Below are 19,101 nucleotides of genomic sequence, written 5' to 3'. Positions count from 1 at the left end.
GTCCTTTAATTACTGTCTGACCCAACTGCTTTAAGGGTAAGGGACGAGTAGTTCTGCTCATACACCAAAATGACCAACAGTGTCAGTTGTTTTCTTCTGATGATGGAGTTTGTGGTTTCCCCTGTGTGTTTTTAGTTTTCGAGTGTGGAAATTCTCATTGAAATACCCTCTTCCCTGAAGAACAGTCAAACACTGAGGACTATGTTAATACTTAATTCTGTCGCCTTTTACTTCCATATATGTTTGAAAAGTTTTACAGAAATACCCCATCATTGTTATCAGAGGATCCTGAGAATGTGCCCCAGTTTGTGGTTTGTGCACAGATGCTATATTCCTTGCCACGCGAGCAATATACGACTCAGTGCTGGAGGAGCAAAAGCAGATGTACTTTTGGAGGAGATAATTGCAACAGATGTGTAAAGTGCTTATAGTGCTCCCGGCTTTAGTAGTTTTAATGTGAAATTTTCAATTTGCTTTTTTTCTCCCAGGGTTTCAGGTGAGAATCTTAGGCTTCGTTTCTTGCAAAGAGGAGTGAGCTCTCTGAGAACTGGGACCTAAGTCCCTCTTCCCGTTGTCCAAAAGGACAACCTTCACCATGGTTACCAGATGGAAATAGAACATGCATACTTGTTGTCAGTGCTTCTTTTGAGGGCAGATAAACCCAGGTTGCTGTTCTTAGATTACTCATGGGAATCCAGCAGGATTAATTCTCTGCTGGAAAAGAGTGAACGTTTTCTTGAATGAAGAAAATGGTTGGTAAAAAACCCATGGCATTTCAGTCATTCTGACTTTTAAAAATTGAGACTTCCAGCTTTGATATTCTAGTTGCATGTTATTGCTGATTTGCTTCAAATAAGGAAAAAGAGAATTAGAGTACATTTATGAAGTATATTAATAAATATATGAAGATTTGAGCATCATGACGTCTGGAAGTAGGCTACTAAAACTAGCTGGATGGTATTCAAATGTTGTGAAGTCCAGTATGGTTTTATATAGCTATCTGTTTTATTTTCATTTCCAATCCAGAATGGTCATAAGTCTCTTAAATGTAAGCAATCGGTGCATGAGTACCTGTTCCACTGGGAAATATCTTCATTGTAATCTGTCAAGATGGTATTGAAGAAATGACTCCCTGGCCCTCTTAAGCCATGACTGAAAAATAAAGCATTAGTATTTTTAGATGAGTGAGAGTAAAGCTATGTGTTGCATGTAAGGGACTCAGATACTAGAAGTTTGAGCTGCACACTGAAAATAATAAGAGGACTTCTCTGAAAGCAGTGCCTCTTATTTCATTACGTTGGCTGATGACATCAGAGGCAGATGGTGGTGGTATGGCAGTAGAGGCTGAACCGTCCCATCAGTATTCTTCTGCATGGTGTTGCTGTGCGACAGGTGGCAGCAGAGGGGCAGTCTGGCAGACGGGTGTCTGACATGGCAGTGCAGCTGAAGCAGCGGTGTGCCATGGAATTGCTCCATGTGGAAAAAATGACACTTGTTGACATTGACGCTTGCTGAACGTTTGCGGAGACCATCTAGTGGGTATGTGAGCACAGTGTGGTGATGGGTGGTGTGTTCCAGCAGTGGTGACTGTGATGTGAAAGACAAGCCACGTGCTGGATGGCTGTGCAGATCTTTGTGAGCTGAGAGTTTGCTCTATCAGGTGGTGTTATTGTGCTCTTTGTTGTAGTTTCCATGGAAACAAGTCGGCGGTATTACTTTTGGAGTGACCTACGTGTATGTAAAGAAAGCTGCATTTAAAATCCATTAATCTCAGTGCAGCTTCTTTGCAGTTTTGGGGGCAGTTTTGTTCTGAAGAGCTCATATCCACACTCGCACATTTGTGCAGCAGGTAATGCTCTTCCATATTCTGAATGCCTGCTTCAGACGTTTCTTCCTTGTTTGAGCCACTGCTTTCCCTATCCTACAGGTGGCAAGGTGTTAGAAAATTAACTTTATCATCCAGCACCACTAGAAACATGAAAGAGACAATGGTGCATTCAGAATGTTCCTGTCCAAAATATTTTCGGCACAATTAAAAGTCGGTTTCTAATCAAAGTATAACAGGAAGTTAAACTGACTCCTGAAAAAAAGCACTGCATGAAGCAAAGCTACCTTCAGTCAGGTTTATCAACACACCTAAGCTTCTTATCTCAGCGTGCACCTTTTGCAAACGCATACATTTGTTTCACACTTACTTCTTCCAATTACTTTAGCAATTTTCTAAATGCCCCTAAGCATTGGTTTCTGTATGAAAAAAATTACTCTTCTACAGTGTGCACAGCTGAAATACAGTTACAGCTTCATTAGCTATTTTCTATTTTAGCATGTTCTACAGTATTTCAACTTAATTAGTTTCAGAACTCTGTTTAAAAGAACACAGCTGTATTTTGTACCCATTGCTTTAAAGTTTTCATAGTGTGTAAGAATGGAAGAGAAAGCACTTCATAAAGTTTTGCAGCAAAAGTAACGTAATAAAGGCTTTACATAAGCTCAGTAATGAAAGAAGAAAGTGCAATTTTGCAGGTTGTTCCTTGTGCATTTTTTAAGATTGCATCTTTGACTTCCATAGTACTCTTGTTAGCAGTGAATAAAATATTGTTCTCAGATACAGCGAGAAAATGCAGTGTTCAGCACAACACTGGTTGTAACTGATTTTCTAATACTGTTATTTTGGATTTTATTCTAGGTTAACTTCCTATCAATTATCTTTTTGTTGGAATTTAACATCAGACGCTACATTTTTAAATAGGAAGTGTCACTGAGTATGTCTTCTCAGTATTTTTCTGTGTATCGTGCTCTTGTGCTGAGCTACTGGTTAGCAAACAGCTGTCATCTCTGTCAAGAGTTGTGGTGTGGGATTACTGGAGTCTGGATGCTGTTTCCAACACACCATTGCATTGTTCTATTGTTCTATTCACCATTGTTCTTTGTATCTCTCTACATAATCCATCTGTATAAGTATATACAGATATGTTGTATATTGTTCTGTTGTTCCATTGTTCTAATCACCACTGCACCACAGCATTGTTCTTTGCTATCTTGGAAGCACTGCATAAGTCTTTACACCAGAGGGTTAGTCCTTGGCTGATGTCTTGGGATGCACCATGCTGTCCAGCCCACTGCCTCACGCAGTGAGGTCACTTTTCTGGTGCTTCCTTTGGTTTGGATGATGCTCTGGAGGGTTCTTCTGTGCTGTCGTCGTGTGTGCTTTTAGCCTCTGCTCTTTGCCACAGCGTTCCTGCTCCTGGGATGAGTTTTCTTCCTTCTCTTTTCCATCCCAAGGAAGAAGAGTAGTGCAAAGGAAGAGCAGTGTTAATAAATGTTTCGGTTCAAGCTAAATACTGAGCTGTGACCTCTGCAGTACTTGAGACTTGTGCTTTATCATGGATAGCCGTGATTGTCTCACAGAGGTGCTACAGGATCAGGCACCGTGGAAAGGCAGGAACCTTGCAGTGGAGATGCACGCTGCAGACAGTTTATCACAGCTTCTTGATGGCCTGCTTCAAATCTGGGTTCAGGGCATGACAAATTACTTAAGAAAAAGAGAACCCATGATTGACAATCTGTCAGAATGGGGTTGGTCCACATCTTAGGGTGTGGACATCTGCTCTTAGGCAACTAGTCTAAGACTGTGCTTTGCATTCCTACTAGTAGCTGTTGGGTATTGGTGACTTCAGACAGTGTTAATGGTTACTGTGGTCAGATAAAGCTGTTCTGAAGTTGTGCAACTGAAGCCTCAAGTTACTGAGAAATTGAGGCAAATGGAGCAGGCTGTCAGATGGTGGAGCTCACTCCTGATGCTCTGCAGATCCGTGCTCTGATCTACCTGACTGTAAGCGCCAACTTTGATTTCTACAGGATAGGGCAGCCGGATAATGTGAGTTTTAGCTCCGTGGTTGTTCTTCTGTAAATTCTGGTTAAAAGAAAATCTATTTTCCTGTGGTGACGCCTTTATGGTTTCTGTCATTTGCCACAAGAGCTTCATATTTTCTTAGGATTCAAGGGTTGCACAAAGGATTATGGCACTTTCAATGTCATTTTTGATTTAGAAGTTTTGTTTTCTATATTGTGTATTGTTTTGTCTATTTTCCTCACTTTTCTTTTTCTTTCTTTCTTTCTTTTTTCTTCTTTTTAAAGACTGCAATTAAAATAAAAACTCCTTTCCTCATCTGTTTCAAAACTAATGAGAAAGCCCTACTGGGAAAATTACACATGGTCTCTACATCAACAAGAATGTCTCTCCCAGGTCAGCAGCAGGAGAAATTACAGTGAAAAAGAAAATTGGTAGTGTTATTGTTGTTTTTAAAGGTAATTTTGGAGTGACGATTTTTTAGAGAAGCACACTTATTCAGATTGTCATTATTTCTTATTCATTTGTTGCCACAAAATCCTTGATAGTGCTAATTAGTGAACTGAGTAAATGAAATAATCATATAATTTTTTAAATGAGTGATTTTTAGAAAAGCAGTCGAAGTACTGTTACGTGCTGAGACTGTTGTGTCCTTCAAAAGAGACTAAAATACATTGAAACAAAGAATGCTGTTCAGCCTCAAAAGACAAATTGCAGGTTGAAGGAGAGAGGTCAATGCTCAGGACACCTAATACACCAGCTCTACGTGAAGGGCTGTGTGCCCATAGAATTGAAAAAGAATCCAGCATGTATGCTGCTCGGTCTAATTATAACGTTACAGATGGCCATTACATAAGGAATGCCTCTAAATCAATATTGTCCATGCAGAGAGGCTCCTAAGTATACCTGATCCTGAAAGAGCAGCAGCTCTCTCTGTTTATCTCCGGGAGCACAGTGCTTGGAGCAGACAGATGCATATTCTCTTTGCAGTTGCTGTGCACCGCTGTAGTCTCTCGTGCACCAACTGGGTATTTGCAGTTGATTTTCTCTACCTGATCACTGGTTTCCCTTTTTGCTTGTTTTTATTTTTACTGTATGCATACATCAGGTCTGGACTGTATATCAGAGTAGTTTGGTTAGGTCATGGTTGGACTTGATGATCTCTAAGGCCTTTTCCAACCTGAGTGATTCTACGATCAGATGGATATAAATACATTTTAGTGAAAATGAATGATGTGCCCCATGCAAGGTCTTCTTGTTAGAAGTGAGAATACAATGATGCAGAGACCACAGTGTGAATGAGTTTTGTTGAAGGGAGGTGAACCTAGCTAGAAGAGGAATAACATGCAGAGCCTTAACTGCCCAAATGAACTTTGTCTCTAAGTGCTTATGAAAGCTATCACTGAGTTTCCACTTTCAGAAATAATGAGGATCAGTCTGTTAGCACAACGTCTCCAAGTACGTGCTTTACCAAGTTGGAAGGAAAATTCCCCCTTAACAATCAATAAAACAGTGGTTGAAATTGGGAAAAAAAATACACAGTTTAAGTTTAGGATTAACACAGGACTAGACATGGAATATGTCTGGTATTACTATTATAATACTGACTGGAAATCAACCCTCCACACCCCCTGCCGTTTGTTGTCTGGCATGGATAATAGCTATGGAAGAGGCTTGTGGTTTTATTAGTGGTCCATGCAGTTCATGTTTTAAGCTAAGGCTGGACTTCAGCATCTAATCTCTATCACAATCTACATGTAAAATACAAAATCACATGATAATTTGCCTTCTAAACCAGCACGCCAGGTTTGGCTTCCACCAAGCTTGTCTGTGTGTTCCTACAGATGCTGTGTAAGAATTGCATGAGATCTGAACACAAGGTGCTTGGGGCATGCCTATAACCTGGTGCACATTCACAGCCTAAATGGAGTAATGTAAGTATCATTCCTGATACTGCCTGGTTATTGCTGAGCAGGGCCATTGCTAGTGTGTTCTGGATTTTTGGCTGGGGATCTTTCATAGCATATGGCTTTTCACAGTGTTGTACTCTTCCTTAAGAAACATGCAACTTTTGGGCAGGGCAGGCAGTATTTGGGATCTCACTGTTGCTGTGTTTGGAAATAACAGCTGTTCTGCTAGATTAGTGTCTGTAGGTCCATTTAAATATTGCACATTTAGTATTTAGATTAGGTTGGTAGGATTTAGCTATGAAATGGGTAGCAATAGAGCTACACTACTGTTTGGTGATTAATGGTGAAAAAATATAATGAGTTGAAGGAAACGTGCTCTTTTCAGGTGTTGCTTTCAAGCAACCCTTTTAAGTCAAATGGGAGCCTTACTTTTAGCATGCATTAACTTTTTAGCATTTAAAGACTGACATTGGTAAAATGCAGTTTTTGTGATTAATGCCATGTTACGTTACAAAGTGATGTGTTTCAGTATGGGTGAAAGAGTGATGTAGGTTGATGAGGATACCTGGACCTTGCTTATATTAAATAGCATGGTCAGAGTGGTTGTCTGGTTGATTTAGTTAGCTCTGCAGAGCAGTGTGGAACAGATGTTAGTTTATTACCAGCTTGCTGTGGAGATAACAGTGTAAGGATGGAGGAAATAAAGAACTGGCATACTGGTAAATTACGTAGCACAGCGTGAGCTATAAAGTTGCTGTTTGGTGTTGCTGTATTGCAATGTATTGCAGATGTTAAAAATATTCTAGCTTTTTGCTTAAGGCTGACAAAAACTGCTTTTACACCTTTAAGTACACTGGTGGTTATGTCAGAACACATCAATGCTTTTGCTTTGGGGAGAGTCCCTGAGCTGAGAAGTACATCAGAGTGAAGAGGTTTTATAGGAAAGTGCCTGCACGTAGACTTCTGCTTCTGCACTATACATAAGAAAGGAGGAAATGTAAAAGGAATAGCAGTCATAAAGTGGTATCCCAGCTGGAATATTGATAAGGAAAAGTCTGTAGAAAGGGGGACTGGCAGGGATCTTCTGTCCTGCAGCAACAGTGCCCGTTTTCTATAGATAGTAATGCTATGGAAGGCCATACAAAAATATGTCTTGCTTCTCTGTTGTTTCTTAACCCTGTCGCTTCTGGTGAAAACTCTTCCAGGGTTTTGTTAACCTGGTGATGTATAGCTCCAGTTTCTGACTGTGCTTCTGAATATCCTTTTTGTGTGCCAGTGATGTCTATAGCTTTAGAGCTTTTTCCTTCCTCTATCCTACATCCTTGATTTATTTATAGAGAGCACTCTCATTACCTCCCAGCCTACTTTTTACCAAGCTAATTTAAGCAGTCTCTGTTAGCATTCTCTTTGTACTAACTCCTCTTTGCTTCCCTGGTAGTTCTAGTAGCTTATCTCTGCACCTGCTTCAATTTGAATTCTTCTTTTTTGTTTGTTTTTTTTTTTTTTTTTTTTGAAGACAGATGACCAGTAAAGTTCACAGAATTCCAGTTAAGATTTTACCTGTTTCCTGTAAAATGGCTTTAATGTCTTTCCATCTCTGCTGAAAATGCCTCCCTTGGTACAGTCACAGATTGCAGCATCCTTTTTCACACTGCATTTATCTGGTTCTCTGTATTCATTGCTTAATACATCCAAATTATACTCCTCCTTTGTTATTTCCAGCTGATGATCCTCCAGCTTACAGTAGAAATTCTTGCTGTTTCTAGAGTGCTTGACCTTGACTTTGTGCGATTGCATTTTGTCATTGCTATCACTTTAGTCTTTCAAGGCAATTCAGTGCTTGCAGTGCAATGTTCTGTTCTTCCTCTGCATTGATAGAGGTACCAATTTTGCTTTTAACCAGCATCAACTTTCATTACTGTGATCCAGTTTTGAGTTCCATTTTTGTTATGTGATGAGTTCTCAGAATGGTTTGTGAGTACGCCTTCTCTTAGTCTCACTCTAGCCTGGTAATTTCACTCCATGCTGTAAGCTCACCTAGTAAGGCTCTCTGTATTTTGCACTAAACTTGCTCCTTTCTGTCATAATTACTAGCGTCCATGCAGTTTGGTATTGCAGGATTTACAGAGGTCCCTATTTTTAAGGTGTTCATTTCCATGATCTACAACATTAGCTTAGTACAGGTTATCCTGGAGTAACTAAATCCAGCCTTGTTTTGGTACGTAGGATCTGCCTGTTAGAACACCAAATGACTTGATGGGAATGCCTGATGAAGAAAATGAAGTTCTTCAGTGTCAAAGCAACTGCTCCCAGCTATTCCTCTGCATTTCTCTTGAACTTGTCTGAATGTAAAATGTGCATGCTTATAAGTGCAGGCTTACTGTCTAGGCCTGCTTTTAAAAAATGCATTGGGCAAATAATTGGGAACCCTGGTGATACTTCATTTATGGATTCTAAAAATAAACTGAGAGCTACGTTGAGTTCTGTTGGTGCTTGCTGCATGCTGTGAGAAAAAGGTGAAGGATTTTGCAAAGTTTCTGTGAGATGCTAAGTCTTCCTCTGTATGATGAAAAAGAATTTCAAAGAGAGCAGGAATAATTCCAGTTCTGCTTTCCTAATGGGCCAGTCTTGGGATTACAGGGTATCTTAATGAGCTATACTCGAGCCTGCTTTTCTTGCACAGAAACATATCCTACAGAGCTGCTGGAAAAAGCCTACAGTGACGTGTGGCTTCCTTACCAAACATGATTGTTAGTCATAAATCCTGTCTGCGTCAATCTCACTAGCCTTCATCTTGCTAGTACCTGACTGCCTCCTTTGTATTTAAAAATAGAAACAACAGCCTCTCTCCCTCTGTGTTTTTAGCTCAATTAGTTGCGAGCTGCAAGTGTGTGGCACTCCGGGGAGCAGCTAAATGCAGGGGCTGCAGCTCTGCTTCTCAGCACAGTGAGGGTCCGTTGTTCTTTGCCCAAGAGCAACTGCTGCTGTGTGAAGGCCTGGTTGCAGAGCTCTGCTGGCACAGAGCAGCTTCCCACCACAACATGGTGCAGGCAGCCCCAGGGCAGGGACAGCATGCTGATGGTGCCCTGAAGCTCAGAATGCAGCATCCCCCAGAGCAGTGGTGGGGAGCTTCCTCGAGCCCTGTCTAGATGGCAGGCTCAATTGCGTGCGAGCTAGGTTTCTGTAAATGTTTTTGTTAACGTTTGCTTTTCATCACAGTGATTTAAGTAAGTCGTGGTGCAGGTCAGAAATATGTTATGCAGTATCTTTTTTCTCAATCGCAGTTAAGGATGCGAGTGAAAGTGTGCTGATTACAGATAGCTGTAAATTATGTTCTTCTGTTTCTATTTTAGTGTTCAGTGACATTGCTGAAAATGAGTGATGCTTGCAGCAGAGAGGAATAAGTACTTTATTTGCTTTGGAGTATATAGATGTATCTATGAAACACTCATTTTGGTGATTACTTGACAGAAACTAGTGGAACAGAAGTTGTGCCAAGTACAAAGACTCCAGTTTTGTTAGGACTGAGTTTTATGCAGAGGGAAAAGATGTAGGAATTCTTAGGAGCGTGCAGATGTCTCTTCCCTCCATAGGCCATGTAGATCCTATCCAAAGTAAACAAAGAATGTGCTCTGCTCTTTCTCAGTACTCCTCAATCTTATTTTTCAGCGCTGGAAATAACACATATTGTTACTCCCTATCTGTCTTTGCTCAAACTTGTTGTTTCTTCATTTGATGTAATTAATTTTTTTACTTTTTTTTTTTTTTTTTTTAATTTGGGGAAAGTTGCTGTGATTCAGCATAGTGACTTATAATCTAAGAGAAGAAACAAACAAACTGCTGATAAAGTTGCACGTAACTCATTAATATTCTGAATCTGTATATTACAAAAAAAAAAGTAATGCAAGGTTATGTATTTTTTAATAACAAAAGCTATTTTAAAAGTTATTTTTTAATCTTGATACTGTCAGGGGGTGCAAATGCAATATGCAGAGCTTAAGGACTTTGGGGAACTTGGCTTTTAGGGGAAGCGTTTAAAAACAAGACAGTTCTGAGATAGAAACACTGAAAAAATGTACATAGCTCTTTCCAAGCTATGCATATGTGCATGTATAAATATGTATACACACAGAGAGATATATACATGTATGTATACAGTCTATTTCTGTTCCCCATACTCCACCAATTATGCATTTTTCTTGTAGCATCAGGAGGTCTTTAAGTAGCTGTGTATCACTGCACCTCTGTATTGAGAATTCTTCTGCTCAGGGCGGAGTGTGACGCTTCAGTGCAGCATTAGCAATTATGAAATGCAATCCAAAGAGAGAAAAGATGAAAGAAATGAACTTGTAAATTTTCTCATGGGAGATATGGCCCAGAGCACAATGGGGAAGGCATTACAGTGATGCCAAGTAAACTTCTGGGATGTTCAAGCTCAATTTAACCTCCAATAGTAATGCTGCTTTTGTGAAAGCACTCCCAGGAGCAGCAGGGAGCAAACCTGGCCAACCGTATCTTCAGACAAGTTTGTTTTAGCCATTGCAATTGAATGTTAATAGATGAATTTGGAAATCTGCTCAACCTGAAATTTCAGTTAATAGAAAGAATGCAGAACTATAATATGGCTTAGGCTGAAAGTACTGGTTTTGATAAACTTTTATGATGCTGCACCTTAATAACCCCCATCCAAGTGGATTTGTGTATCTAAGCCTTTGTGTGTCTAGGTTTCACACTGTGAAAGGCATTTGAGTAATAGGGTGGTCCTGCATTACAGAGACACTCCTGTGCTGAACAGAACTCAAGGTAGAAAGTAGAATTCTTATTAATGAGTTGTCATGGTATTTTATAGGCACAGTTAGATATTTTTTGAGTACTTCAAATGTGCTGGGAATTGGTGTACAAGTATATGAATGTGAGGTTGCTTTTTTTTCCCCCGTTATGGGTGTGAAATTTGACATATCTCTTGGTTTTGTCTTTTTTAAGACAGTAGTGACACTAGACTTAAGCACCCCAAGATCTCCAAAATTAATTTTAAAAGATCAATTTCCTCTTCGTTGTGATGTGCTTGAAGGTGATTATTTTTTTTATTGTTATTTATTTATGCTTGGACAAGGAAAGCTTTATTCATCTTGTTTGCCAGTTACCATTATTTACAATGGAAAACAGAGCTAACTCATTATCTCTTCTTAATACAGTAACTTCTGGCAAATGTCATCTAGATCACAGAATGAAACTCAGAAGAATCACTCGAGGTTTTGGGTGCTACGTTCTTGGCTGCACCTTTGAGGGACCATGATGGCATCAGATGGGTTATAACTGATGAGGAGAGGAAAGAATATACTTAGCAGCAGGCTGTCTGGGCTCATTATCAGAGCTTTAAACTAGATTTGATGGGGGAAAGAGGTGTACCACTGAGTAACAGAGAAGAGACAGAGAGCACTGTCACTTCGGGAAGGAGTGGGGTAAAACCTCATATTTTTCCCAGAGAATTTTGGGAGGGCTCCTCCCAGAAGGTATCACAATGGACAGACCAGCTGAAGTGCCACTACACCAATGAACGCAATGTGAGAAATAAGCAGGAGGAGAAACCATAGTGTAATTAGGAAACTGTGATCTAATTGTTATCATGGAAATGTGATTGGATGATTCACACATCTGGAATACTTTGGTTGAGGGCTACAAGCTTTTTAGAAGGGATAGGCAAGGTAGGAAAGGTAAGAGCTGCCTATGAGAAACAGTTGTGAGTAAGTTGAGAGCTTGTACATTTCTACAAGGATATTGCTCAGATGCCATCTGCCTGGGCTTGGGTATGGCCTTTGACATGATGCCACACCATATCCTCATCTCTGTATTCGAGAGACAGGGATGTGGAGACAGGACTATACAGTGGATAAAGAATTGCATCTTTATGGATGGTTGCAAGCAGAATGTTGTGGTCCATGGTTCTATGTCCAGGTGGAGGCCTGTGACTAGTTGTATCCCTCAGGGATCAGTCTCGGGACTGGTAGTTACCAGCATAGAGTCATAGAATTGCAGACTCACTCAGGTTGGAAAAGACCTCAGAGATCATCGAGTCCAAGCACAACCTAACTCTACTACCCTAACTATCAACCTCTGCTAAATCATGTCCCTGAGCACCACATCCAAAGGCTTTTAAACACATCCAGGAATGGTGACTCAACCACCTCCATGGGGAGCCTATTCCAGTGCTTAACAACCCTTTCTGTAAAGAAGTGTTTCCTGATATCCAACCTAAACTTACCCTGGCACAACTTGAGGCCATTTCCCCTCATCCTGTCACCTGTCACCAGTGAGAAGAGACCAACCCTGCTCTCACTGTAAACACCTTTCAGATATTGGAAGAGAGCAATAAGGTCCCTCCTCAGCCTCCTTTTCCCCATACTGAAGGGCTCCAGTTCGTCTTTATCCAGTGCATCTTTATCAATGACCTAGACAGTTGGATTCAGTGCACCCCCAGCAAGTTTGCAGATGACACCAAAGTGAGTGATGCTTTTGACACAACAGAAGAAAGCTATGTCATCTAGAGGGGCCTTGACAGTCTCAAAAAGTGGGACCACAAGAACCTAATGAGGTTCAACAAGGCCAAGTGCAGGGTGTTGCACTTGGGCCAGGGCAATCCTAGATATGTTTACAGACTGGGAGAAGAAATCCTTGAGAGCAGGTCTGCAGAAAGGTTCTTGGGGTTCTGATGGATGAAAGAGCCAGCAGTGTGTGCTTGCAGACCAGAAGGCTGACTGTATCCTTGTCTGCATCCAGAGGGAGATGGTCAGCAGCATGATGGAGGTGATTGTCCCTTTCTACTCTGCCCTTGTGAGGCTCATCTGCTGTATGGCATCCAGGCTTGGGGTCCCCAACACAAGAGGGATGTGGAACTGTTGCATCAGGTCCAGAGGAGACCATGAAGGTGATCAAAGGGCTGGAGAGGCCTTTTATGAAGAACGGTTGAGGGAGCTGAGCTTTTTTACCGTGGAAAAGAAAAGGTTCTGGGGAGACTGCATTGCAGCCTTCTAGTACTTGAAGGGAGCATGTAAGCAGGAGGGAGTCTGACTTTTTATGCAGGGAGATAGTGACAGGAGAAAGGGCAGTTGTTTTAGACTAAAAGGGGGGAAATTTAGGCTGGATGTTAGGAAAAAATGCTTTACTGCGAGGGTGGTGAGGCACTGGCACAGCTGCCCAGAGAAGTTGTGGAGGCCTCATCCCTGAAGGTGTTCAAGGCCAAGCTGGGTGAGGCCCTGGGCAGCCTTATCTAATGGGGGGTTGGAACTCAAGCTGTTCTGTGATGATTTTCTCATTGTGGAAAGTAAAGAAGATGGCTTCCAAATTGTATTTAAAAAATTAAAAAGAGTAAAAGAGTTAAAAAGGTGAGTGCATAGAGGAAAGGCTGTTTCATCAGAAATAGAGAAATGGATGTGTCACTGCTACTAGGCTTTTTATTTCTACTCAAAACCCACACTCTTAGGAAGAACCCGATTCAATATGTAGCTTGCACAATTTGGAAGCTTATTTTGGAGCTTTAAGAAATGTGAAAACTATTTTTATTCTCCTGAGAGCTTGGGATTATGGAACACAAATAACTTCCTAGACTTATTGCTATTGGAAAGTTATACTGTTGAAACTCAGAAGAGGAGGCCAACTGCATTTTTACATGAGCTAAATTACTGTTGGAAGGCATATGTAAGTGCTGTCACTCTTTATGGAGCTGGGGGAGCGTATGTTCCTGTCTTGTTCTACACAGACTTAAGAACCTAATGCTTAAAATACTGACTATCAAAAGTGTATTAATAAAAATCCACCAAAAAAGCATGTAATTAAATTTTTATTCCTCATTTGACAGATCTGTTAATCCATATCAGCCTTGATCTTATTTTCCAGTCATCATGCTAACTGATATTTCATACATTGTTTCCATAAGTATTTGATGAAGAGAAATGCATTCTAACATAATTGTGGAAATATCCTGCTAGAATTTTGATCCTTATGGATAGGTTATTGTTGTAGTTTTGTAGGTTTTAAATTCATCTGAGTTTCATATACTGTAAGTTCAATATGCAGATAGAAAGTCTTTACTTACACAAAAAGAGTTAATAAAAGTCAGCCTAGCAGCAGTGTGTTCATTTTTTTATATGTATTATAGGTATATTTTGTGTATGCATTCTGGGTTGACCATATGGTTCAAGTATTCATTAGTACTTTAGGTATTTAAACACTTGGCACTTGTAGACACTGTTAAACATTCCTACATAAACATCCTGCTTGTAAAGGCTGACAGAAAAAAAAAGACTGCCTTCCAAGTTGCTCACTGAATTATTGAAATTACTCTAGTTATGCCTTACTTACTGGTTCTGAGATGTGCTGTAACATTAGCGTCATGATTACTGCCTGCCATTCAATTGCTGCTACTAGCAGTGATGTAATTTCATCTTTCTGCCACAGAATTAGATGCAACTACTTACTTTAATTGACTTCATCACTCAATTTTTCTGGAAAGAACTCCAAGTCTGATTGCAGGGAAGCAACCACTTTTTAAGGTTTTATTTTAATTCACTAATTTCGAAGTTTGTGTGTTAGTTATCTGAGGGTGAATTACACAGTGTCAAATTGCACCCTCAGCAGGTTTGCAGATGATGCCAAACTGTGTGGTGTGGTTGACATGCCTGAGGGACAGTTTGCTATCCAGAGAGATAGCGACTGGCTTGAGCAGTGGGCTCAGGTGAACCTCATGAGATTCAGTAGGACTAAGTACAAGGTCTTGCACCTTGGTCATGGCAGTCTGTGCTATCAGTGCAGGCTGCGGGATGTAATGGTGGAACACAGCACTCCCAGAAAGGACTTTGGTACTGGTGGATGGCAGCTGGATATGAGTCAGCAGTGTACCCTCACAGCCCAGAAAACCAATTGTACCCTGGGCTGCATCAAAAGCAGTGGCCAGTGGGTCAGGGAGGTGATTCTGCCCCTCTACTCTGTGCTGGTAAGACCTCACCTGGAGAACTGTGTCCAGATGTGGAGTTGTCAGTACAATAGAGACATGGAGATGTTGTAGGACATCCAGAGGAGGGCCACAGAAATGATCCCAGGGATGGAACACCTCTCCTACGAGGACAGGCTGAGAGCTGCGGCTGTGCAGCATCGAGAATAGAAGGCTCTGGGGAGGCTTTTCAGTATTTGAAGAGGGGCTGTAAGAAGGAAGGGAACAGACTCTTTAATGGGATCTGTTATTTTAAGACAAAAGGAAATGGTTTCAAACTAAAAGAGGAAAGATTTAGATTGGACATAAGGAAGTTCTCTACAATAAAAGTGGTGAGGTACTGGAGCAGGTTGCCCAGAGAGCTGGTGAATGCCCTGACCTTGGAGATGCTCAAGGCAAGGCTGGACCAGGCTCTGAGCACCTGATCGAGCTGTAGATGTCCCTGTTTGTTGCAGGGGAGTTGAACTGGGTAACATTTAGAAGTTCCTTCCAACTCAAAAGATGCTGTGATTCTATGAAAGTGCATGGATGTGGTATGACTTTTCACAGAGCTATTAGAAGCTCACGTTTCAGCCATGATGTGAAGAAGTTGGAAGAGCTACTCTAGTGTTGTTGTTTCTTTACACTTGTCTTTTAGTGAAAGATTTCTTTAAAAATAATCAACTTCAGAATTTGTTTTAATCTTTCAAGACTTTGAAAACTACGTTCAAGTTTTAAAAATGTTCTCTTTGTAAATCATGAATAAGACAAATAAGACATCCTTATGCATTGCCTTGACAATGACAATGACAATGCCTATGTGACATGGAATGAAGAGATAATTTTTGTATGGGTATCATTTTATTTTATTTTTTAATTGTGATTGCAAAATATCGCTAAATGTTCTTTTGGAGAACACCAAAAGCATTTGTTCTTAATTGCAAGACTAAACGTGTCACTTTAGAGTCAAAACACCTCTGGAGTGTCTCGGTTCAAGGATAGCAGACTGATTATCAACAAAAGATATGACTGACCTCAAGGTGAAAGAGATTTGTCATTGTAAATGGATGGCTGCAAACAGGTTTGTATTGTGTTTTCTGGTCTCATGATGTTTGCTCCAGCATTAGAGCACGCTGGCGAGTGTTTCAATAGGCTGGTAGTGATACGTGCTTTCCTCCTGCCATCAGTTTTTTGGTTTGGAAAAGCAGACTTTTTGTTTTACCGTATCAGATTCTTTTCCTTCCCTCTCCTCACCCACAACAACAGTAACAACAAAGAAAAACTCAACACCAAAACCGGAATAAATAACTCTTTCTAATGCACATTCATCAGTATGTGAAAACCTGACGTTCTGTTGGGACAGAATTACATTTGAAATGCCTATTTCCCATGGTAATTTGATCCAAACCACGTCCTTTACAGATTTTAGCAGGAGAAAGGCAAAAGTAAAATGCTACTTGCAGGATGCTTGTTTGGGAAACTGCTGTGGGTAATGGCTGGGGGTTGTTTCTCAGATAGGTGCTCAACTGTGAGAGAGAGAGCACTTCCAAGCACTGCTGTTGTAAGAAGGGAGATTCAGTTGTCATTTGGTAAATATCTAATTACAGCTTGATGGGGGAGCAGTTTGTAGAATTGATGCACGTTTAATAAATGATCCTGAATTAATTATTCATATAACATTTTAGACTTACAGGCTACAAATTCAAGTGCACAAATTGGAGAATAGGTCTGCTTATAAGCATCATCATCCCATACTTTCTGTATACAGACAAGGTGTTTTCTTGAAGTGTTTATCCATTACTTGTAGAAGCTGCAGAGTGAGTGAGGTAAAAGCAGGAAGAGAAATAACAGCCTCGTGATGCAATTGAGATGTTACTTGTGAATTCGTGGGAAAAGCTGAGTTGTTTTTTCCCAAAATTAACTAAGTAAATTAAAAAGAAAAGCCTGAGGCATACAGCTGCATGAAGAATCCTAGCCCAGGTGCTGATGCTTTTGGCAATACTGCCAAACTGTCCTGCAACTGAGTGAAGAGAAATAAAATTACGTCTGTATTCCTGGGAAAATTGGGGCTGCATGAAATGTTGTGGAATACATGGAGACATGAAGTGCAGGTAGCTGGAATGCATGGTGCACACTCTTACTGGACATGTATTTATTTTGAAGGTCAGTAGATAGAAAGACATTTTTAACAAATTATTAATGCCTTGGCAATTTCTCTTTGGTTATGTATAGAAACTTAAATCTTACTCAGAAGCTGCTACCTACATTTCTGATCCGCTTGAGTTCAATGTCTTGTCTATGCCATAACTCCCATGTCAGTCTGACCATTTATGTCAGGTAACGTTTCAATACATCTGCAGCAGAATTGTGTTTATATGTATGGCACTCAGAACTTCTGAAAGTGAAGCTTCCACCTATACATATGTATAAATATAATTTCCAAATTTTAAGTACTAAAGCGTTCTATTTTTCTTTAAGCGTTCTATTTTTCTTTTCTTAACATGTTCCTTTTTGTACAAAACCTTCTCAAGATACACCTATGAGGTATTATCAGCAAGCCAACAATAAGTTCTAGACAGTGAATGCCAGTATATATGTTGTTTTTTATTCTTACTGTGGTCACGATGATATGTTTTTTCTTTTAGCTACTGCTAGTTCGTCTGATCGTGCAGTCTGAAATTACGGTGTGTATGAAAGTAGGCACTAATTTGAGGGTGAGGAGGAAATTTCTCTTATTTTTCAAGTCACATATTAAATTTTTAGTAATTTTAAAATATGTAATAATTTAATAAGTCACATTAATAAATCACACTTTATTTATCAAACCTTTAGCTCATTAAGCAGATTCTTGTTTGCTGCTCTTTGACAGCAGCTCCATATTTCACGTGGAACACATGGGGAGTGGCTGAACTTCTTGAGCACTGAAAGCAGCCCATTTCCAATGGGTGGAAGGTAGAAGCCTTGCACAGCAAAGTGGGACTGCGTGGTCTCCTGAGGTCTGTGTTCATTCTGTGATGCTGTGGGGATTGATGGCGTTCCCTGCTTTGGTAAAGAAGCATAAGGATGTACAAAATGGGATAGCACTTGGCATTGCCAGGTTTGCATTTTGCTTCTCATGACTGCAGAAGTTCTTCTGGTGATCATTTCTCTAGATACAGGTGTAGGTGGATGTGGCTGTTTTGGGTGCAGGATATAACAATCAGGCCTTGAGCGCAGCAAACATTGTACAGATGGCAAGATAGAGATGCTGGGCTGGATGTAAAAATACCTGTGCTGGCTGTCCTTAGCGTGCTGGAGGCTGGGTGTGATACCCTACTTTCTTGCACTGCACTCAGTGAAGTGAAGAAGGTGGCAAGCGTAAGGGAGTCTCTGTTCTCACTACCTCTGTTTGTCCTTTTTAACTTTGAGTGTAAATGACAGATTGCAGAACAAATCCAAATTGATTCTGAGATGAATTGTGCTTGAACCTTACACAGGAGATGCTTCTTAACTGTTCTTCTGCATTTCCTGATGGCAGAGATTCTGTAAGTTTCTGACACAGTCTCTACTGGAGCAAATAATCTGTATAGCTGGAAAGATTTCCTTTCTTTCTAGGTACAAATATTGACTCTTAAATCCCCCTTACACCAAATTAGTCTGTTTGCTGTCTTTCACCATATGAACCGACCGTGGAATACTGATCTCTTTTCTAACAGTTTCCTGCGTATGTCAGGATATGAAGCGTATGCCCTTGATCATCTCTTTTATTCTAAGCAGATTCATTCTTCCAGTTTTTTAAATGTCACGTTCTCTTCACTTTTCTGTAACTTCATGCTGCTGCCTGACCTCTCTTTGTTTGCCTGCATTAAAAGTGAAGTAGATGAAATTGGACACAGCACGCTATCTGATGCCTCCCTTCTACAGCAGGAAAGAAAAGGAGCAGTACCTCCGTGTGCAGTTAGTGCACTAAGGAGGGCAGCAGCACCCCATTGTTGATGCAGCTTGTGATCTGCAGTGAGTTCAGAATCCGTTTCCACTGATTCAGAACTGTTGGACGGGATCATCATAACTGAGCATTAGGTTTCCTTCAGTGCTGCAGAAGAAGGCATGGTGGCACGGTTCCTCTGGTGGTGGTGGTTTTTATCTGTTTCTGTCTGCGAAATCTGAAACTGTTTTTCATTCTGTAGCAAAGGAAAGGGGGGCATGGGGTGGAACTGATGACATTTTCATTGCTCAGTATGAGAGGTTGATCTTTTCGATCTTTGTTTTCATGATTTTTTTTTTCACTCTTTTCCATGCTCCTCTCCCAACCCCCCTATCTGTGGCAGTGAATCAGAGGAGATTAAAGTCCAGCGTAAAGAGCTCTGCAGAGGCTGACTGCAGAGGTCACTCTTCCA

At 40.6% G+C, this 19,101-nt stretch overlaps 1 protein-coding gene across 13 annotated transcripts in view; it reads left to right on the top strand.

The window, feature by feature from the left end:
- COMMD10 (COMM domain containing 10) overlaps positions 1–19,101 on the top strand; it is a 161,045-nt gene that overhangs the window by 36,644 nt on the left and 105,300 nt on the right. Inside the window, exon 6 of one of the 13 annotated variants that reach the window (XM_046905429.1) lies at positions 5,695–5,784. The exons of the other annotated variants lie outside the window; for them this stretch is intronic. Coding sequence (XP_046761385.1) covers positions 5,695–5,751 — 57 coding nt within the window. The 3' untranslated portion in view covers positions 5,752–5,784. The remainder of the gene's footprint in view (positions 1–5,694; positions 5,785–19,101) is intronic. 13 annotated transcript variants of the gene reach the window in all.

This window comes from Gallus gallus, chromosome Z (genome assembly GCF_016699485.2).
Source record: "Gallus gallus isolate bGalGal1 chromosome Z, bGalGal1.mat.broiler.GRCg7b, whole genome shotgun sequence".
Lineage (NCBI taxonomy): Eukaryota > Metazoa > Chordata > Aves > Galliformes > Phasianidae > Gallus > Gallus gallus.
The sequence above is the reverse complement of the archived record's forward strand: the minus strand, read 5'-3'. Positions and strand labels throughout refer to the sequence as shown.